This window comes from Elgaria multicarinata, chromosome 1, assembly GCF_023053635.1.
Source record: "Elgaria multicarinata webbii isolate HBS135686 ecotype San Diego chromosome 1, rElgMul1.1.pri, whole genome shotgun sequence".
NCBI classification, from domain to species: Eukaryota; Metazoa; Chordata; class Lepidosauria; order Squamata; family Anguidae; genus Elgaria; species Elgaria multicarinata.
The window spans coordinates 160,738,813-160,760,376 of NC_086171.1; the positions used below are offsets into that span (position 1 = coordinate 160,738,813).

General features: G+C 39.2%; 2 protein-coding genes across 11 annotated transcripts in view; one reads left to right on the top strand and one right to left on the bottom strand.

The window, feature by feature from the left end:
- NFYA (nuclear transcription factor Y subunit alpha) overlaps positions 1 to 10,995 on the bottom strand; it is a 27,436-nt gene extending 16,441 nt beyond the window's left edge. For all 6 annotated transcript variants that reach the window (XM_063141159.1, XM_063141151.1, XM_063141126.1 and 3 more), the window contains exon 1: positions 10,821 to 10,995. The gene's annotated coding sequence lies outside the window, so the exon portion shown is untranslated. The remainder of the gene's footprint in view (positions 1 to 10,820) is intronic.
- Positions 10,996 to 11,248: 253 nt separating this feature from the next.
- OARD1 (O-acyl-ADP-ribose deacylase 1) lies at positions 11,249 to 19,991 on the top strand. Of its 5 annotated transcripts, none has more exons than XM_063141218.1 (6): positions 11,249 to 11,480; positions 11,769 to 11,846; positions 15,742 to 15,886; positions 17,278 to 17,336; positions 18,224 to 18,336; positions 19,487 to 19,991. In XM_063141218.1, exons 2-6 carry the CDS (start codon positions 11,814 to 11,816, stop codon positions 19,587 to 19,589), a joined length of 453 nt encoding a protein of 150 aa, XP_062997288.1. In that variant the 5' UTR covers positions 11,249 to 11,480; positions 11,769 to 11,813; the 3' UTR covers positions 19,590 to 19,991. The 5 variants fall into 5 exon arrangements, with proteins under 5 accessions (XP_062997288.1, XP_062997312.1, XP_062997304.1 ...); XM_063141242.1 differs by lacking the exon at positions 11,769 to 11,846 and adding an exon at positions 13,741 to 13,837 and having other exon boundaries at positions 11,251 to 11,480; XM_063141225.1 differs by lacking the exon at positions 11,249 to 11,480 and adding an exon at positions 13,741 to 13,837 and having other exon boundaries at positions 11,487 to 11,846.
- The last annotated feature ends 1,573 nt before the right edge of the window (positions 19,992 to 21,564 follow it).

The following is a 21,564-nucleotide window of genomic DNA, read 5'->3' on the forward strand; positions in this document are numbered from 1 at the left end:
TTTGGAAAAATACCCAGAATTCCCAGTACAGAAGTCTTGATATTTTGTTTGATCAAATTGATTTGAAGTTGTTTTGAAGATCTTCTGTCCCTTGGCAGGGGTTAAGTGCTACCAAGAAAGTACTTTGAGAGTCAGTTTCCTTGCCCTTGTACTCATTGCCTTCACCGAGTCAGAAACAAAGCACTTGTCCCAAAGGGAATTGTCTATTGGTATCCCAAAATCTACTTCCAAACATGCTTTTAATGCTTCGGATGATTCAGAAAATAATTCAATCAGCGATTTGTATAGCTTGGGTACCGTGCCTTTTAACTCTATAGAGATTTAGAATTCAAAAAGCATAAAAAATTAGGCAGTGGATTTGTTACCTCCGGCAATGCATGAGGACAACATACAAGGCGGCATTATCTGCATATACTGGAACCAATGAAGACTTGTATCTTCCAATTTCTCTTTCATATCAGCCAGATAAAACATTGTTTATTGTGAATAGTGTTCCAAAAACAACAGTAATTTCCTTCCAAAATTCATAGGATATACAATGTGAATGCCTTTTGTCCATCATTTCCATATTGCAAAAGTTGAACTGTGAAAGGACTTCTGATCTCATGTATATGTTTTAATGCAGACAGAATTGTCATGATCTCATTAATAGGAACCCTCTGCACCTGTTTATTCCATGCATAGCTAATCCTGCTGCTGATATACATTTATTAATTGGTTTAACTGAAATGCTTCATAACATTTTTTAAAATTTGGAATCCCTAATCCCCTTTCTTTCTTTTTCATAGAATCATAGAATAGCAGAGTTGGAAGGGGCCTACAAGGCCATCGAGTCCAACCCCCTGCTCAATGCAGGAATCCACCCTAAAGCATCCCTGACAGATGGTTGTCCAGCTGCCTCTTGAAGGCCTCTAGTGTGGGAGAGCCCACAACCTCTCTAGGTAACTGGTTCCATTGTCATACTGCTCTGACAGTCAGGAAGTTTTTCCTGATGTCCAGCTGGAATCTGGCTTCTTTTAACTGGAGCCCGTTATTCCGTGTCCTGCACTCTGGGACGATCGAGAAGAGATCCTGGCCCTCCTCTGTGTGACAACCTTTGAAGTATTTGAAGAGTGCTATCATGTCTCCCCTCAATCTTCTCTAGGCTAAACATGCCCAGTTCTTTCAGTCTCTCTTCATAGGGCTTTGTTTCCAGACCCCTGATCATCCTGGTTGCCCTCCTCTGAACATGCTCCAGCTTGTCTGCGTCCTTCTTGAATTGTGGAGCCCAGAACTGGACGCAATACTCTAGATGAGGCCTAACCAGAGCCGAATAGAGAGGAACCAGTACCTCACGTGATTTGGAAGCTATACTTCTATTAATGCAGCCCAAAATAGCATTTGCCTTTCTTGGAGCCATATCGCACTGTTGGCTCATATTCAGCTTGCGATCTACAACAATTCCAAGATCCTTCTCGTTTGTAGTATTGCTGAGCCAAGTATCCCCCATCTTGTAACTGTACATTTGGTTTCTATTTCCTAAATGTAGAACTTGGCATTTATCCCTATTAAATTTCATTCTGTTGTTTTCAGCCCAGCACTCCAGCCTATCAAGATCACTTTGAAATTTGTTTCTGTCTTCCAGGGTATTAGCTATCCCACCCGATTTTGTGTCATCTGCAAATTTGATAAGCGTTCCCTGCACCTCCTTGTCCAAATCATTAATAAAAATGTTGAAGAGCACTGGGACCAGGACTAAGCCCTGCGCTACCCCACTCGTTGCCTCTCCCCAGTTTGAGTCAGATTCTGTAGCCAACTGTGAATCCACCTAATAGTTGTTCCATCTAGCCCACTTTTAGCTAATTTGTTAATCAGAATGTCATGTGGTACTTTGTCAAAAGTTTTGCAGAAGTCAAGATATATGACATCCACAGCATTCCCACAGTCCACAAGGGAGGTTACCATATCAAAAAATGAGATCAAATTTGTCTGACAGGACTTGTTCTTGACAAATCCATGTTGGCTTCTAGTGATCACATAATTCTACATTGATTCCGCATTGATTTCAAGATGTTTACAGATTGACTTCTTTATAATCTGCTCCAGAATTTTCCCAGGGATGGATGTCAGACTGACTGGTCTGTAGTTCCCAGGTTCCTCCTTTTTGCCCTTTTTGAAGATAGGGACAACGTTAGCCCTCCTCCAGTCGTCCGGCACCTCACCCGTCTTCCATGATTTTGCAAAGATAATAGACAAAGGTTCTGAGAGTTCTTCCGCTAGCTCCTTCATTACTCTAGGATGCAGTTCATCGGGCCCTGGAGATTTGAACTCATTCAAGGAAATTAAGTGTTCTTTGACCATTTGTTTATCAATCTCAAACTGTAATCCTGCCCCCTCAACTTCTGCTTCACTTTTTCCAGGGGGGTCATAGACCCGCTTTTCGGAGAAGACTGTGGCAAAGTAGGAATTGAGCACTTCAGCTTTTTCTTTGTCATCTGTTATCAATTTGCCATCCTCATTAAGCAGTTGAACCACCATTTCTTTCCTCTGTCTTTTACTACTCACGTATCTGAAGAAAGCCTTTTTATTGCTTTTAGCATCCCTCGCTAATCTCAGTTCATTCTCAGCTTTAGCCTTCCCGATGCCATTTCGGCACTTCTGCGCCACCTGTCTGTACTCTTCTTTTGTAGCCTGGCCTTCGTCCCACTTCCTATATGAATCCTTTTTTGTTTTCAGGTCATCTCTAAGCTTTTTGTGGAGCCACATTGGTTTCCTCTGTTGTCTTCTATCTTTTCTCGTTGTTGGAATTGTTTGTAACTGTGCCTTTTAAATTTCCTTTTTTAAATACTCCCACCCATTCTGCACTCCTTTTCTCATTAGGCTCATTTGCCATGGGACCTTACTTATCATAGTTCTGAGTTTATTAAAATCAGCTTTCCTAAAATCCAGAGTACATGTATGGCTACACTCAACTTTTGTCTCCTTCATAATAAAAAATTCAAGTATGACATGGTCACCTTCCCTCAGAGTTCCTGTAACTGCCACTTTATCCACTAAGTCATCCCTATTGGTCAATATCAAGTCAAGGATTGCCGATCCTCTAGTTCCTTCCTCCACTTTCTGTAGGAGAAAGTTATCACCCATACATGTCAGGAATTTCTTGGAAGGGGCGCTTTTGGCAGTATTGGTCTCCCAACTGATATCAGGGTAATTGAAGTCCCCCATCACTACTACATCACACTTCCTTGAAACACTGGCAATTTGTTTCTCAAAAGTTTTGTCGTCTTCTCCTTGATTAGGTGGTCGGTAGTAGACTCCGATTATCATGTTCTTTTTATTCCTTGCCCCATTTATTTTAATCCAGATGCTCTCGATGGGGCTCCCAGTCTGATCCGCCTGTATTTCTGTGCAGGGATGGGTATTTTTAACATATAGTGCAACTCCACCTCCCTTTCTATTTCTTCTGTTCTTTTTGAACAAGTTATATCCTTCAATTGCTATATTCCAGTCATGGGAGTCATCCCACTAGGTTTTCTTTCTATAAATCTTTTTTTTTTATTACATCTGGGTCTTTTCTTCTTCCATATAAATCATTAATATTTTTTGTCATTTTTTAAAGATAGTGTCTAGGATGTAAAAGGGGCATGGTCTGAGATAGGACTTAGTTTTGGGAGTAATGTCATTATGACAACTGCAATCTTCCCATACCAAGGGAGGTGGAAAGATTTCCATGAATGTATTTGTTTTTCAATTTGCTTCGTAACTAAGAAATGATTATTTTTAACCAGATTTGTATAGATTTTGCAATACTGGTGCCTAAATATTTCCATGCCTAGCTATCCATGCAAACTGAAATATCTTGCTAAGATGATTTTGTGTCTGGTCATCTAATTTCTGATGTCTCATAGTTAACTTTAAAGCCTGAAACCTTACCACAGCTACTGACTTCTCTTTGGATTTCTTGAAGTAACAGTTTAGGATTACTACTGGCAATTGCCACATCATCTGTAAACAGATGTATTTTGTGATGCCAGTAATTTTTCTATTATTCTTTAATGGAATTGCCAGACGTTTAACAGACGGGGCAAAAAGCAGACGCAATAGAGGGCACCTTGCCTTGTTCTCTGCAGAGTAATAGGGGATGAATCTAATGCATTTGCTTTGATCACTGCTCTTGATCCTGTGTAAAATTGTTCAACAGTATGCAGAAGTCTGTCCCATACCCATTTTAGATAGCATTGATTTCATAAAGGACCACTCTAAATGGTCAAAGCCTTTTTGATCATCTAAAGAAACAATGAGTGCTGGTATCACTTGCTTTGCAAAAATATATTGTCTTCAACACTCTTCTAATATTATCTGAGACTTGTCTATTGGACATGAAGCCTGTTTGATCTTTGTGGACTTATGCCCCCATTAGATTATTGTCATTGGGCTATAACTGAAGTAAACAAGGTGGCATCTTGGTTTAGCAATGTTATCTATCTATAAAACACAATTGTGTTGCATCTTGATGCAGTTTGGGTATTGTCATTATCCTACCAGTTTTCCACGATTCTAGAAGTGAGCCTTTTTTGTAAAATGGAATTGAATAGTGTAGTTAAAAGTGAGATAAGTCTTTATAAAACTCACCTGGTAGGTCAGCCAGTCCTAGGAGCTTCCCGTTTTTTTTAGTTAATCACCCATTTAATTTCTCTTTTTGATATTAGGCTCTCAAAGAAAACTTGATTTCCTCTGAAAGTATAGGGATGTCAACAGAATTTAGGTAACTATCAATATTCTATGTTTGGATTTCTCTGAAGTATATAAACCTTGGTAGAAATATTTAAACTGGTTATTAATCTCTTCTAAAGTTTGATATAAAATATTTTTGTTATCCTTAATTTTAAATACTTTACTATTCATGTAGACACTTAGTAATCTTAAGTTTTATTCCAAATTCTTAATATTTTTGCTTTAAATAAACCAGATCTTTTTGGGATTTGTGGGTTTCAAGAAGAAGTCTTAGAGGGTATAACCCTTGTTTATGTTTAGATTCAAGGACTCTCCGCTGATTATATACTTGTTTTCTTTCTTCTTCTTCTCATTTCATGGCATCCCATATTGTTAAAAAAAATTATACCTAGTGTCATACTTTCTTAAAAACAATTTATCAATTCTCTTTGTACCGTTTCTCTTATAATTTGAATCTGTAGTAACAGAACATCAAAAGTCCATGTAGTTGATCTAGGGGCTGCATTGTTTTCAACACAGTGCAAGCAACCCATGCATGATCAAAGATTACCCTTATTCCAATAAATGCATGTTAGTTGATTCACAATACACATGCTAAAATGTAGTCAATGTGTGTACATGAGAATAAATTGTGTAATCTTGCAGATTTTTGTGACACCAAAAGTTAAGCAACTGATATCCAAAGTACCCTTACTGAGATCAATGTCTTTAGTGATCAGTATATTTACTTGCCTGGATTTACTGTTAATCTCTAACTTTCATCTGCTATGACTTTGCAATGTAAGATTCTCATCTCCAATTTGTTGCATGACTTATGACTGAATTAATTTTAGCCTTGAAACTGTTTCTTGAACCAAGCAGTGTGCTGATAGCTTTTATAGAGGTATTTGATTTATAGGGGATTATAAATGTTGTAATTTCTGCAATGAAACTCTGGAAAGGCAATTTGTGAAACCTGATCTACTGCAATAAAGAGTTTCACTGTAAACAGTGATTTGTGTCAAATTGCCAGAAGGTGCTAGGAAACTGAGCCCAACATAAGTGCCTTGAGTTTTGGTAAGCACAAATTTAGAAATTGTTTTATTCTGTTGTTGTGAATAAAAGACGTAGTTTATGGGCTCTTTCAATTAGTGCCAACTGAGGAGAAAGATTTGTAAGTACTGTGCCTAGCCTTTCTAGCAGAAACCTCTGTCAGACCATTCCATGTGGTTTTAAAACACATGAAAACTGAAATTAGCCCTATAATCAGTTTTCCAAATCATTGATTTTGGCACGCAGTTCCTTCTCCCTCTTAGAAAGTATTATTGGTGGCAGTTTCTAGGGCTTCAGTGGCAGTTTTCTCCATTCCTCTCATACATTCCATTTTCTCCAGTGTTTTCTTAATGAGGAGTTAAGTAGGCTGTAATTCTTCCCTTAGTGCCCATATCTAGCTCAGGATTTCAGCAGTAAGATCTGCAGATATACCCTGAGGTGTAACATATGAGGCACCACCTCCTGTTCTGGAGACTGTTTTCAGTGCCTGGGGCCTAGATAGTTATGTGCCTTCTGCAGGGCTGTTAAGATGATCTGTAAGTTTTCCAAGTACATTGGACTTAATTGCTGGCTGGCTTAATAATTGTTAGATGCAGACTGGATTCCTTGGTATGAGTCAAGGAATTCATGCTCCATGCTTCCATCTTAATAGGTGATGTCACATGACACACATAATATAACATTTAAATCACATTAAGTTTACTTTAATTCCCCCCCTCAAATACTTCAGGTCAAACACTTGTAGCTTTGTTTATTAACTGTAAAATATAATAAACATGTTAAATTAGCTCTCTCTGAGCTAAGGCATCAGAATATTTTCCGATGAAAACTGAAGATGTCCCTGCTAACCTAATTTGCATTAGAAAATTTTCCAATTCAATTTTTTTTTTTTTTTTAGAAAACTCACATCACTGTGGTACACTTAAAAAGGGACAGAAGAAAACACAAGTGGAAAACTCGGCCTCTTTTGCAGGAAGTTAAGGTCCATTAGGGATTTTCTGAGCTAGGGTGACCATATGAAAAGGAGGACAAGGCTCTCGTATCTTTAACAGTTGTATTGAAAAGGGAATTTCTGCAGGTGTCATTTGTATATATGGAGAACCTGGTGAAATTTCCTCTTCATCACAAAAGTTAAAGCTGCAGGTGCCCTGCCCTCTTTTAAATCTGGTCACTCTAGTATAGCTCCTGCAGCTTTCTGTTGTGACGAAGAGGGAATTTCACCAGGTTCTCCATATATACAAATGACACCTGCTGAAATTCCCTTTTCTATGCAACTGTTAAAGATACAGGAGCCCTGTCCTCCTTTTCATATGGTCACCCTATCTAAGCTATCTTTACAACATGGAAGTCACAGGGGTTGTTCCCTTGCATACTCGTTCTCATAGTTGGACAGAAGATCACAAAAATAGGATTGTTTTAAAATGCAATAAATATGGTACTACCAAATGTTTTGACTCATGAGATGCCACAACCCCTCAGAACATAATCAAGAATAGGTACAGAAGCAGCAGATGACAGAATGAGATAAGAGACAACACAAAACAAAGTAATTAATGAAGAGCATCGCTGTCAGCAGTGCAAGCTTTACAAGTAGATAGAAATCTGCTGGTATCACCACTTCCCTTCTGCCATCGTCTCAAAGTCTGACTGACCTTGTGATTATAATACACATGCACCCTCTATTTCCTACAGTGTGATGCCTGCAGCTATTATTGCACCCACAAAAGCATTCTGCTATCTCCATGATCCCTTTCAATTAATGTTTCATTTTTGAGTGGGCGACCAGGCAGTGCCAACAAGGCTCCAGCTGCCCATCACCTGGGGCCCATAGGCATTCTTCAGGAAGTGAAGACAGTAAGTGGGTGGCTGGAGCCTTGCTGGTACTTTGCATTGAAGTGTGCCCAGCCAGCCACTAAAATTGATTTAAACACAAAAAGAAAACAACAACAGACCACTGCTGCCTGGTAATCTTGGCAGAGGGTATGGAGGGGAAAAGAGAAGAGAGGAATGCAGAACAAGCAAGACACAAGGGTCAGGGGAGAATGAATGGAGTGCTAGAGGGAAAGAGAATATGCACACATAAATGGGGTGGCACTGAGAGAATATGGGGTACAGGGAAGAAAACGCATATTCTCAAAAAGAACTCCCTCCACACACACTCAAAAATCAGATCCAGTAAAACACATCTTCATGAATTTAGGCCTTCCCCCCCAAAGAATCCCCCCAAACCACCATGAAACATGGACCCCACGCACAGATCATTATTGTCATAGAGCTTACAATACTCACCAAACCATAGGTCACCTTTTGTTTCCACAGATGTTCTGTGATCTGATTGTGGCTCTCTTGGCCATCATCAAATCATGAACATCTAGTAGGATCTGTGCTTTGGATCCATGTTTTTGTGTCATGGTGAAACTGGACCTGATTTTTACTGTGCAGTATACAGATGCCAATGTAAACTTTCAAGGCATGGTGATTGTGGGGGATGACGACACCACATGCAAAAATATTCAAATTCAAGTACCTTCATTTTAACCGGATCTGCCTCTTACCAAGGTCCAGTGGAAAAATAGTGTGAGTAGTGCTTTGTGTCTATGGTGGGGAGCAAACTAGGGGTCAGTACCCATAGCACTTTTCAAAATTCCAAAAATGGATTTCTGTTCTAAATGAAGGCAGAGATAGCAGCTTCATCACTGTGAATTTCCCTCCCTTCTGAGACATGTCCAAACCCAAGCATCTTCTGGAAAGTAATGCAAGACTTACTGATTTGAGCTGCCTTTGGCTCAAACTGATAAAAGGGCAATTTTAATCTGGAGAATTTTAAATAATCTCATCGGTTTAAATTTATTTAATCTTTTTAAAAACTTTACAGCTTTTTCTACATTGTAAGCTCCCCAAACCTTTTCCAAATGGTGAGGCAGAACTCTAGCTACCATTTTTCATATTTTTTTATTGTTACAAGAGTAACTATTTACTTAATAGCAAATGAAGACATTATTTTAAATGCAAAAAAAATATTTCATTTCTAGAGGGGTATTAGCAATATATTTGTTCATCTTTAAGGTGCCACAAGTCTCAGTTTTACCTTCATAGTACCTTACCATATAGCTATATTTAGTTCATATTTAAACCCACCTTCTTGGGCAGAGGTTTGTAACTCCCAAGCACCTTCATTGGGAGCAGATAGTAGAAAAGCCTCAAGAAGATGCAAGCTGCAAAGTAAATTGTGAGTAAATGGCAGTACCACAATGCTGTGATAGAGTTAGCTGGCTGGCATTTCCATCTTCATGAAGTATTCACCTCACATTGTGATTAATGTTGGGGCAGACAAAGGGCACTTAGGCAAAAACTGGAGCAAGACTCCATTAGATAGGAGTACATGTCTTCCATCAAACACTAAAACTAAGATACCAGATATACTGACACTGCCTTTCTTCTGGATTCATTTATGAGGTCAAGAAGGGGAACTCAGCTACTAAACAAGTATGAGACTTCATATCACTGCACAGGCATTATCATTCTTTGCTGTTTTCAGCAGAAGAGTGTGAAAATCTATCATGGAGGAGGTGGTTGACAACGACCCCACTAATATAGCTCAGAGTGGCTGATATTTAAAACTTCACCTTTTTCATTCTATGAACCGCCCAGAGAGCTTCGGCTGTGGGGTGGTATATAAATGTAATAAATAAATAAATATAAAATTTCTTAAGACTTTAACTGGAATTTCAAGATGTATTTATGCACCAAAGAATAGACATAGCTACTTTATGATAAATTTAATTTTTAAAAGATGTTTAATACAATGCACTCCCTATCTTCAAATTCCTGATTGGACCACAAAGCAAGTAACTCCCAAGCCTTAAGTAAATAAATAATACTTTCAGTTCCATGTGGGATTGATTTCAACTAGTCTTTTATCTCACATCCTTCATAGAGAAACATCTGCATCACTGAACTCAATGTAAAAAAACAAACACCCAGAAACTAAACTTGCAGTTCAGGAAGAAGACAGATCACTCTTCAAAATATGAAAATACACATGTTTAAGACCATTAAAATCATAATAGCTAAACCCTGCTTTTGCTTCAGGAAGCACATCAAGAACCACATAACATTACAAAATGATCACAATACTGCATTCTAACGTGAAAGAAAACATGCTTTTTAAAAACTGTTTGTAAAAAGAATTTTCTCCGGTTATGGGATACTACTGGTGCACAGAATATATGCTAGTTCCGCAACATGCAAAGCATCCTAGAGAGAGATCTAGTCTTACACAGATCTGCAATTAAGTTCCCCAAAATCAATTCCAAAACTGTTTGTTTAATCCATACACTTTAGCATCCCCAATCAACAGCAATGTTCGTCTGAGATGGGTTTCCAATTCTTTTGCCATACGAAATGATGAATAATGCAAGACGCCTGCCTTTACATCTAGAAGGAAGCGAGAGCCCGGGAAGGCCCCTATCCCCTTGCAATACTGCTCTTCATCGAAGACTATTATTTTTTTACGAAGACAAGAATTTGGCAGAGAATTCCGGGTTCACACAGGACGGTAAGCCCCGTGGTGTTCAATTTCAGCCCATGGTCTTAAAGGTTGTTCTAAGGTGTCCGAATAAACTTGACCTCGCTGGACAGTGGGAGTCAGGAGGAGTCCTACACTGGACACAAGCGTGTCAGCTTGGAGGATGAAAGAGGCCACTAATCCTTATCAGGCCCATGGGTTTCCCTCACTGCGGTTCTCAACAGCTGCACCTCCTCCCAGCTGAGTTCACAAACGGGCATCCCGGAGGCTTCTCCAGCGGCCTCAGGGACACCGAAGAACGGCACTAACTAACCCTACCCGTGTTTGCCCACTGAGGGTGACCTCCCCGACTCCCCGTCCCCACGGTAGTCAGCCACCCATCCTGCCTCAATGTAAGTTTTGGGCACCCAACGGGCCACAGCCACTCGCTGCCCCAGCGCTCGCCCAGCCCTAGCCCGCGCGCGGCCTCCTGACTGGCCACTCGGCCCCGCCAATCCCGGCTCTTGGGCCGGCGCTCGGGGGCTCCATATTGGCTGCTCGCACTCACCGTGCCTTGCTCCCCCGGTTCGGGTCCCGCTCTGATTGGCTCCGCCACCGGTCCCCGAAACCCAATCAGCGCCTCCACTCAGCCGCCGCGCAAAATGGCGCCCAACCCCCGACGCCCAACAAAGAGAAGACGAGGGCGCCCCCGCGCAGGCGCCGCAGAAGAGCTCCTCCCGCCGAAGGTTGCGTTTGTTTGAAACTCTGCGCGCGTGCGCAGAACTGTCGCGCGCGCGCGAGTCAGCCTCTTTTTTTTCTCACTCAGTCCTTCAACTCTTTAGGCAACTGCTCTACGCATGTGCAGGCCATGATTATTACTATTTTTAACGCTTTTTTCCCTATGGTAATTTCTGCCCCCTCCTCCTCACACCGTGAATATTTTGGGGTGACGCCATAGAGCGCTCTGCCTAGAAAGGCATATATGGTGGCTGCCATTTTGTGCTTTTCGCTGGGGAAGAACTGGAGGAGGGTTCCCCAAGCAAAGATTGCGGGTAGCAAATATAGGTGACGAGGCGGGAGGAAGACCGTGTCCTTATACGTTCCGGGAAGCGGAGCGCGTCGCTTCTTCGTTATAGTCGACTGACGGAAGCCCACGGGGGCGGGGATTGGAGGCGAAGCTGTGGAGACGCCTAGCAGAAGAGACGTTACGACGGGTAGCGGGAATAGGGTTAGCTGCCGCCCTTTTCATGCAGTTCTTTATCCAAGAACGTTGTAGACCGAGGCATTGCGCTGAAACTCTTGGCAGTATGGCCGGAGTGTGTTGAAAAAAAGTAAAGGCCCAGAAATTAAAAGACAAAACACCCACCCACCCCACGCTCCCGTTTTTTCAAGATTACTTAAATGTTTCCCGTGCCCTGATTCGTACTTTTTGGTTCGGGTCTGCTATCTTTTCCAGTAATCATACTAACTTGTTTGGCTTTTCTGATATGAACATGAATGCTACGTTCCTTTCTAGTGTTTGCATCTGAAGAAATCCTGAAAAGCCTTCCGCTGCGCAGCTATGACTAGCACCCAGTCTGCAAAAGGAGAAAGGGTGCGTAGTGCGGGTTTTAACTGTTGTAATTTAGTTCTCTAGGTTGGTGATGGTGGCTGCTGTGTTAGTTCTTGTAGCAGAAATCGAGATATCTTTATTTTCCTAATTATATGGCGTCATGTAAATCTGATGCAGGGAGGCTGAATTTGGGGTTTTCGTTTCGGGCAGAAGAGGTTGATGATTCGGAGCATTAAGCGAACTATATTCATAAATGTCTATTGGACCAGCCTTTTGCTTAGGGTTCCTTTTGGAGTGTTATACTACACGTAATGAACACTAAACTCTCCAGTCCGCTTTCTTTTTTATTTTTCTAAATGTGTGCAACCTGCTTCTGTTCACTTGACACTGCTTTGCCTCGAAAACAAAGAGAACGGGCCCTCCTTCCATTTCTCAAGTTGAACTTCTTTCACTGGTGTAGCAGAGCCGTAAAAAGCTTCCATCTTAAAATAACAAACTCACTGCCATCTAATGGGCTTCTCAGGAAATTGTCCACACATAATTTGGCAGTTTTACTAAGAAAATCTAGTAGAAATTGACATTTCCCCATAGTTTGTACAACCTCAAAAAGTTAATTCTTTGTTCTTGTCAATTTTCCCCCTACAAGAAGTCTCCCCTTTTTCCAGGATCTTAACAGAAAATCATTATGCAAAGTGATTTATCTTAGATCAGTAATACCTCTACCATCTTCAGTGAGGTTGAAACCAATGGGCGGGTGATGGTTTGAACTTGTTCTCTCCACTCATCCCATAAATTTATTAGCATATTACTACATTATAAGTTGTGCTATAATCATATGCATAATTTCCTGGGAGTAAGTTATATTGAACACAGTGGGAATTACTTCTATAAACATACATAGGATTACACAATGTCACTTCTTTAATCATACCTATGCTGCTAATGGATAGTCTATGACTCGGTCTACACATAACGACAACCCATGGTACAGGTTGAGTATGGATTGTTGTTGAATCGTGAGTTGTTATGTGCAAACCCTGCAGTATGGTTTAACTATAGGTGGTTAACCATGGACAAATTAGAGAGAATCCATGGTTTGTTGTTGGCGTGTGAATAACCCCATGGTTAAACCATAGTGTAGAGTTTGCACACAAAAATCTTCAGTGACAACAAATACGCAACCCATGCCCTGGGTTCTTGTTATGGCTGAACGAGACCTTCCTGCTCTTTAAACCAATATTTCGTCTTTAAAGATTTGTCCATCCGTCCAGTGAATATTGCCACATAATATTTTGTAACGAAAGGAACTGCCAAATGCCCTTATAAAGTGTCCTGTTATTACTTTACTTTTTACTATATGAAATTTATAATTCACTGTAAGTTGATTAATAAGATTATTTCAGTGTTTTTGTGGGAACAAGAAGGTAGGGACAAAAATATAACTTTGGGCAACACCATTTTCACAGTTATGGTCTTCCCTATCCATGAAATATTATGCTTTGCTCAATTCTGTTCATTTTTTTAATGAATAAGTTCAAATTGTTATCCATTAATTTAAAAACATTTTAGACAATAAAATCCTCTGTTATTATACGTATCTTTTCACCTAAATCTGCTTAAAAGTCCAATCTTGATTTTTAAATTGCCCTATATATATATGCCCATAGGATTCAGATTTATCTTATTTAATTGTGATATTGTGACAAACAATATTTTAATTAAATTCCTAAATAAAAACATGTCATCCACATATAAATTATTTAGTTATACCAGTTGTGATTGTAATCTCTGCATTTATCTCTGTGATTACACCAATTGCCAATATTTCAACTTATACAGTATTTATTTAAATGGTCTTTATGATGACTTTTAGGGCTGTGTCCTCACAAAGCAACATTTATTTATTTATTTATTACATTTCTATACCGCCCAATAGCCGGAGCTCTACACAATCCCGAGCCACATACACAATCAAAGAAGCACCTATCTCTGTATTGGCAATATAGGACAGATGCCTAATTTCTTGTTGAAAGGTAAAATGCTGTTTCATCTGACCTCGTGTTCATCCATGTTATCTGCATTGGTCTTATACCAAATGCTTTTAATACTTTCTTTTAAAAAAATCCCATTGTATACAGTCAAATGCCTTTTCAGCACTCACAAAATTTAGAACTACTGTTTTTCTTTTGTAAGCTAAACAGGTTAATTATGCTGCTAATTCTCATGATGTTTACCTCTAGCTGTCTCCCCCCTTTTTTAAAAACAACACCTGTTTGATCACCTTGTATGAAGTCAATTAAAATTCCATTCTAGCTTGGTGCAAATACAGCTGATAATATTTTGTAATCTACTTTTTAACAATGAAATAGTGGCTCCATGGTGGAGTTTTTATACCACCGTTGAGAAATGTGTCGTCTGGCTGGAAAACTCCACCCCACGGTGGAGGTTTTTTTTTTTGTTGAAACACTCCACACTGTGCAGAAGAGAGTTCCTGCACAACCATTGTGTTGTGTGGAGGGCTCCGTGGAGTTTTCCATTGTATTGAATTTGGAGTTCCCTAGCAAGAGCAGCGAAAGGAGTGAGTGCTGCTCTAGGAGAGCCGCAGGGATTGGTTTGTTTGTTTTTGTAGCAGTGGCTGATGGCATACCATCGGGAGGACTGGGGAAGGAGATAGTGCGGAGGAACTGTCAATCAAACGTCACAATGGATTTTACTCAACCCCACGGTAGCCCACAGTCACACAATAGTGGAGTTAGAACATGTGTGGGGAGTATCTCCTAAAAACTCAACTGTTGTGTAGAGTTTTCACACTGTGTTGACTGACATGTTGTCTGAACTGAGCCAGTCTCAGTCAATTCACAGTGCAATTCCATGCATGTCTACTGAGAAGTAAGTTCTGTTGGGTTCAGTGGGACTTGCATGCAGATAAATTTGCACAGGATTACTGCCTGAGATTCATTCGGATCTTTATATGGATCAATGTAATCCTAGTTTCCATTCATTTTTCGGAACTTTCCCTTACTTGTAATTCAACCATTCCAGGAGCTAGCTGATTGCCAAAAGTTTAACATTCTGATACAAAGCTGCCACATTTCATGTTATTCTTTTAGTCAAGGTCTTGCGCTCTTACAGATTGTTTGCAATCTGAGCACTGGACACAAACCCTATTGAAATGAAAGGAGCTTTTAAGTAAACACTGCAGAAGTCATGCTGACACTGACACACCTTAGCATAAACAGTGTCATGGTTCAGTGCTTCTACATTGTTGTGGTTTTGGCATTGTCATTTATGTTGCTCCCCATGTGCTAAAGGTCAGTAGATGGAAACTGCTTGTGGTTCTTCAGCAAGAAAGTGTGTAGTGATTTTTGAAAGCACTGAAGCGCTCGTACTACAGACTTTGGCTGTGGTTGTTTCTTACTAACCTCAGGCAGTCAGAGATACACTGGCTATTGCTTTTTAGTCTTGAAGTTCTTGCTCTGATTTTACATTAGGAAGTACAGGTTCTAGACCATATTGTAATGAATCCTTTCCAAAAAGGTTGCCTACCACCCAAATTCATGTATTGCATAGTATGAAGTCTTGTACTTCTGTAGGTTGGAATGAACTGCTGAATTGCCTCCCATGCCTATAGTGAAGGTTTGTAGTTTATGACAGGGGTGGGCAACTTGTGACCTTCCAGAGGTTGCTAGACTGCAGCTCCCATCATCCCTAACCAGCAAAGGCAATTGCAGCTCAACAAGATCTGGAGGGCCATAAATGAAGGCTTCAGGTAAGTATAAGTAAATTATTACTGAATTCAGTGGGAGTTACTTCTGAATAAATGTAGTTAGGTTTGTAGCTAGTAACTTGGGCTGTGACATTGACATGTTGCTTTATGTTCTAACTGGAATGCTTTTCTTCTTATTCATTGTGTTTTCTCTTTGGCTTTTTAAATCAGATTAAGTACATAAAGGGAGACCTTTTTACTTGTCCTGAAACAGAATCCTTGGCTCATTGTATCAGTGCGGATTGTCATATGAGTGCTGGGATAGCTGCCATTTTTAAGAAGAAGTTTGGTGGTGTTCAAGAGATCTTGAGCCAACGTAAGTGGTGAAGGCAAGCTAGAGCTATTTGTAAAATATTTTTAAAAATGTAGGTTGTTCTTATATTGTTATCAAATTATCTGTTGGATTAAATATAGCAAAATATAAATTTACTAAAATCAAGTCTTATCTGCGGTCTCGATTTCAAAAACACGTTTCCCAAAGTACTATTGTGGATTGTTCCTTTTCTGATTATTCTGGTGTTAAAGTCCAGGATTCTGCAAACAAATATGTTGGTATTTATGTGGGTAATTTCATTAACTTCAATCAAAAATCAAAAATGTGTGTGTGTGGCAGGATAATACTTTCTGATGTCTTATCAATAATGGGCATTATTGCATGGTAGGGCCTGGTTCAATCGTTTCCTGACCTTCAAATGATATAGAGGACTAGAGGGCTTGTGTCCCATCTAGGATTATTAGAAGGCCCTGATTGTATAAGCTGGTGTAGACATGAAGTTGCTGTGATCTATGCAATTCCAGCCACCCTTTTATGAGCTGCTGCAGGTGCACTTACTACATGTTGTCCACCTCTATGTGGAGGTACTGATTTGCACAACCACTGCCTCCACGTGTTCCTGATTTGGAGTTCAAGACATCAGCAGCCCCCCATGCTCCCATATAATGGGTGATTATTTGGAGGTCAAGAAGCGACTGGACAGAGGCTGGATCACCCAGAAATAGTCTATCTAAGAAGTGATGCAAGGACCACACAGAACAGTAAACGACTGAGGTACTGATCTTCTGAATTAACTAACCTTACCTTGTGTCTATGATTTCAAAGAACTCTTATTGACAGGGCAAGAATCCATCAGTACCCCATGAGTTTCAGGTTTGATATTTGAATTTGTGTATTTTGTGGAATGTATGCTGTGCTTAAGCTAGCCTTTTAACATACTCTCTTTAAACCAATCAATTCAGTAGTACTTTTGTCTATTTTACTAAAGTGTTCCCTTGTTAGAGGATATGTGGCATGCTAACTGTATATTGGTTGTGATACAGTTTTTAGAATAAATCCCATAAGCGCTTGAAGTCTTTTCAGTAGCTCTGTTCATTTGTGTATAGCCATGTTTGTTAAGACTATGCCTCAGAACATTTGCCATTGATTTCCGTACATTGTTTTCATATGTATTTCCACCTACTCTATTTTTCGATCTTCTACCTGAAGGCAAGCTACTTTGGGTAGATTATCTCATAGCTATGCATAATTGCACAGAAGTGTACCTCAGTACAGAGTAAGAGGGATTGTTTCATTGGTTTAGAATATCATTTTTTTTTGCAGTAGTACTCCTGTAAAATAGCTGAGACATTTTTGAAGAATAAGGAAATTTCTACAGTGCTTTCAACAATCAGCAATACATTGATTAAATAATTGTTTTAACTCTGTTATAGAAAAGAAGACTGGAGATGTAGCTGTTCTGAAGAGAGAGAATCGATATGTGTACTATCTGGTAAGAGTAGAACATGTGAAATGATTTGGGGCACATGTACTGGTTCTAGCAAGGAGATATCTCTACAAATAGCATTTCTCCATCTTCATTTATGACAGGCAAGTGAAAGTACTCTTACCTTTGTGAACTAATCTCACTATAACGACAGTAACAGACTTTTCATCAGGTGGTATTGCTGTTTCAGTGCTGCTGGGATGGCTGATTTTTAGTATCAATTTTCAAATAGTCTGTACTATCATGTATTCATATTATTTGTACTATATACAGGTAGCACCTTTGCTTGAAACCTTATAAGAAAACACTGAGTGCTTTGAGAAATGGTACTTTGGGAGTTGCACCTCAAGCCAAAACATAATTAGAAGTAAAATTCATTAAAATCAATTGACATTCCAGTTGTGTATTATTTGAGTGTAAGATATTTATTCACATATTTCTCTACCTCTGTGGAGCTTAGTAGTCTGAACTGTATTGAAAAATGAAAGTTACCTTGGTCCTGGAATTCAAAATGTTTCTTTACATATTTATATAGCTAATTAGGGTCCCCCCCCCATTTTTTTTACTAGTCCATCCGAACTACAGTATATTTGGAAGTTCCATTAACACATCCAGGAAAGTGACATTTTGGTTGAATCATATTCTCCAAAACATTCCTGTGATGAAAGATCTGGTTCCTTGTAGGCGAAATGTGCTTGTAGTCTGAAATATGACTGCCTGTATCTAATATCAGAGTCTTAACAGTGCAATCCTGTGCAGGTCTACTCAGAAGATGCTTACTAGGGAGTGAGTGTCTCTGAATTCAGTTGAACCTGCTTTGAGTAGACATGTGGAGCTTGTGCTGTAAAGGAGTCTAAAATGGGGCTAATCTACGTTTTACTTTGCACTTTCAGATTTCAAAGGACAAATACTTTCATAAGCCTACATATGGCAATCTACAGAAGAGTTTAGAAGCTATGAAAATCCATTGTCAGAACAATGCTGTAACTTGCGTTTCTATGCCCAAGTAAGCACATTCTCTATTGAAAAGTTACTATTGTATTTTTGGTATGGACATAAAGTGGTGTGTTAGATCTTCAAACACTTTATTATTTTTATGTGGAGCTGAAGTACATTATCAACAGCACAAAGTTCCAAAATAAGCTTAAGAGTGGCAGTAAAGAGACAGGTCTAGTTATTTCCACTTTTTATATCTGAAGCAGAACTTAGTCCTGTGTAAAAGGTAGCTGCTTGAAACAACTAAATACCATAGTTTTCTAGCAGTTGAGTACATATTTTATAATAGTTCTGAGGGTTATAAGTAATTCTTTTATGTGTGTCATATGTCAGGTAACATATGCCTGGTTCAGACATCACAACACAGCCAAAACATGATTTGTTCATTGTTGAAAAGATTTAACGTTTTACTACTTTCGCCTCCCTTTGTACACTGATTCCCTCCCTCATTTCCTAGTTTGGTAATTATAATTTGTGATGATGTCTAAATTTGGCAGACTACTGTTACCACGAATCATACGTTTCTAATTCTGGATTGAGACGTAGTATGGTTTACAGTAATCATAATTTGCCAGACTTGGATGTCTTGGCAAACTATAGTTACTGTGATCAATGAAGCAAGGGAGGGCATTGAAGCACGTGAGAGGCGGAAATGCACAAGCACAAACCTAATTTATGATGCCCAAACCATGGTTTCACCATGACCTCAGAACTGAACCGTAGGCATTCTAGACACCATTTCATGGCTGGCAGATCTGATGAATTCATTTTGTTGTGGCATTTTCATGGTTTCTAATGGGAAATTAAAGTCACAATCCTAATTGTGTTTACCTGGAAGTATGTGCTCTCGGAGGGATAAATTTGAGAATAAACATGTTTATGATGGTGCTGGAAAAGGAATTATCATAGGGTGTTTAGTATATATCAGCAATTGTGAGTGTGTGCAGGTACTTAAGCATGGGGCTAATATCACACTTCTATCTAATACATAGGGCTGCAGTCTAGCAATTTGAATTGTACTTCTTTTTTTTTGCACTGCTTGTATATTGTATACATTTAATGGGAAATTAAATTAAAGAGAGCTCCGGCTATTGGGCGGTATAGAAATGTAATAAATAAATAAATAGATTCCCAAGACACTTGGATTCTTTATCTTCCAGAATTGGGTGTGGACTTGACCGCCTGGATTGGAGTAAAGTTTCAACAATGCTTGAAGAAGTATTTGAAGATACAGATGTTAACATTATAGTTTATACCCTTTAATTCTTGGGACAATCATCTTGTTTCCCTGTTGTATTCTATTTTTGTAATTGATTTGGGAGAAGATGGTAGGATAATCTTAGTCTCAGTTTCCTTCGCTGTTCCAGCCATTTCCCACCATTGCTAGTGTCCGATCATAAACAATATTTTGGAGAAATGTATAGTTGGCTCTTTCAAGAATTCTCTGTCTAAGCAGCAGATATGTCTATTGTTCCTTTAGTAAATGAAGCTACTAGTTTGAAAGACAAACAAAAAGCCTTGCATGGCTATGTTTTGGTTAGTTTAGCACTTTTTGCTATGTAGTCTTTAACTGAGTATATACATCTTCAACAGTTTACCATTGAAGTACCATAGTTGTTCATCTTATTCTGAAATACAAATAAACCTTTACTTTTGTGTAAATTTCCTTTTTGAAACATGACCAATTTTATTTATTTATTGAAACAGTGCAGTACATCATTGCACACATGCAAGGTCACATGTGCAAACCTGGTTCCACTGTTGAAATTAATTGGGAATCCTGCATATTTAAGAGCTGCATGTATGTGGAATTCTGAATCAATTATGTTCAGGTCATTTGTTTCTCAGAGCAGATGTTGCTAAACAGTAAAGGAACAAATCAATACTAGTGAACATAATGGAGCAATACATCTTTAGGAGGGGGGGCACTATATTTAACCTGAGATTTTTCCAGGCCTTGCCAATATGTAGCCTTCTTCTATAGCACTTGAGTTTGCAGGGAAAGCCAGGCTGAAAAATAAGTTTGTTTCATTCTTGGGCCTTAACTAGTTTATGTGAGATTGGACATAGCTTTTTTCTGAGCCCAGATTTGCTAGATAACCTGGATTTGTATTGTTTATTTTATTTCTTCTCCCCACCCTTTACTTTGCAGTAAATGGCTTTGCTAATTTTCTAGAGTTTTCTTGTTGCATTTATTTTTTGAAGCATACAAGTACATCTCATTTGGTAATGACCTTTGTTTGCTTCTGCTGTCTGCTTATGGAACACTGGCTCATAAATCTTAATACGTAGGAATGGTTAATGTGAGTAGTGATTGTAATTTCATATCTGGAGAATCTTATCAGGACCGGGATAGGACTAGACGAGCCACCTAGTCCTATCCCGGTCGAGTATTTCTTAACTTTATAATTCTATTGTTCAAGCTGCTGATACAAATAGCTTCCTTGCATCAATAAAAGTATAATTTTACTGCATTGTGTTAGTCCCTGTATCTGCTTTGTTTTACATGGGTGTTAACCATATTGGCCTATTTTAGCAGTGTACATCAGATTTGGATGAAACCTGAACTGAATCAGGCTGATGCAGAGAGATTCAGGATTTGTCTGAAGTGAACCAAGGTTCCTCTGAATCATCCCAAAGCAAACCTGGGTGGTCCTAAAGCTTTGTAGGCAATTTAGAGGCAAAGGGAAAGGCAAACAAATGTGTCTGTGAAAATTACAACATTTCTTCCCATGCTTCCCATGTAAGGAAAACACCAAGTTGCAGATGGGATGGGAATAGAGTTGGGTGATACAGTTTTGTGATTGACAAGTTTAGCTTCTAGTCACAGGGAATTGTTTTACCAGGGTTCTCCAATCATACTGCTTTGGGTGAGGGACATTGGAGGCAAGCTGATATATTACTTCAATATGTTCTTTGCTCCTTGTTTGTCCTTTTTCTCCAGAGTTGGAGTGTTTAAAGAGTTGTGCTGGCTTTTAGGAGATTTGAGCTTGTGTTTTATATCATATCTATTCCTAAACCAGTTTCCTTCATTATTCCACCCAATGCTTTCCTTTCCAATTCAGTCCTGTCCTAAATTCCTTACCTTTTTCTCAAATCCAATTTTAGTGCGTTTTATTTATTCTTCCTGTTGTGTGAGTCTGCCTTGAATTGGGTTTTTAAAAAGTTATACATGGGAAGTGTCTTTTTCCTTATCTCCTATCTCACCCTCCTCATTTGGACTCTAGTTGTATAGGTT

Excerpts from the sequence above, each read along its gene's own strand:
- OARD1 (XM_063141218.1), top strand. The coding sequence starts at position 11,814 with ATGACTAGCACCCAGTCTGCAAAAGGAGAAAGG. Across the intron at positions 11,847-15,741 it reads AGTCTGCAAAAGGAGAAAGG|ATTAAGTACATAAAGGGAGA; the intron begins GTGCGTAGTGCG and ends TTTTTAAATCAG. Across the intron at positions 15,887-17,277 it reads TCAAGAGATCTTGAGCCAAC|AAAAGAAGACTGGAGATGTA; the intron begins GTAAGTGGTGAA and ends ACTCTGTTATAG.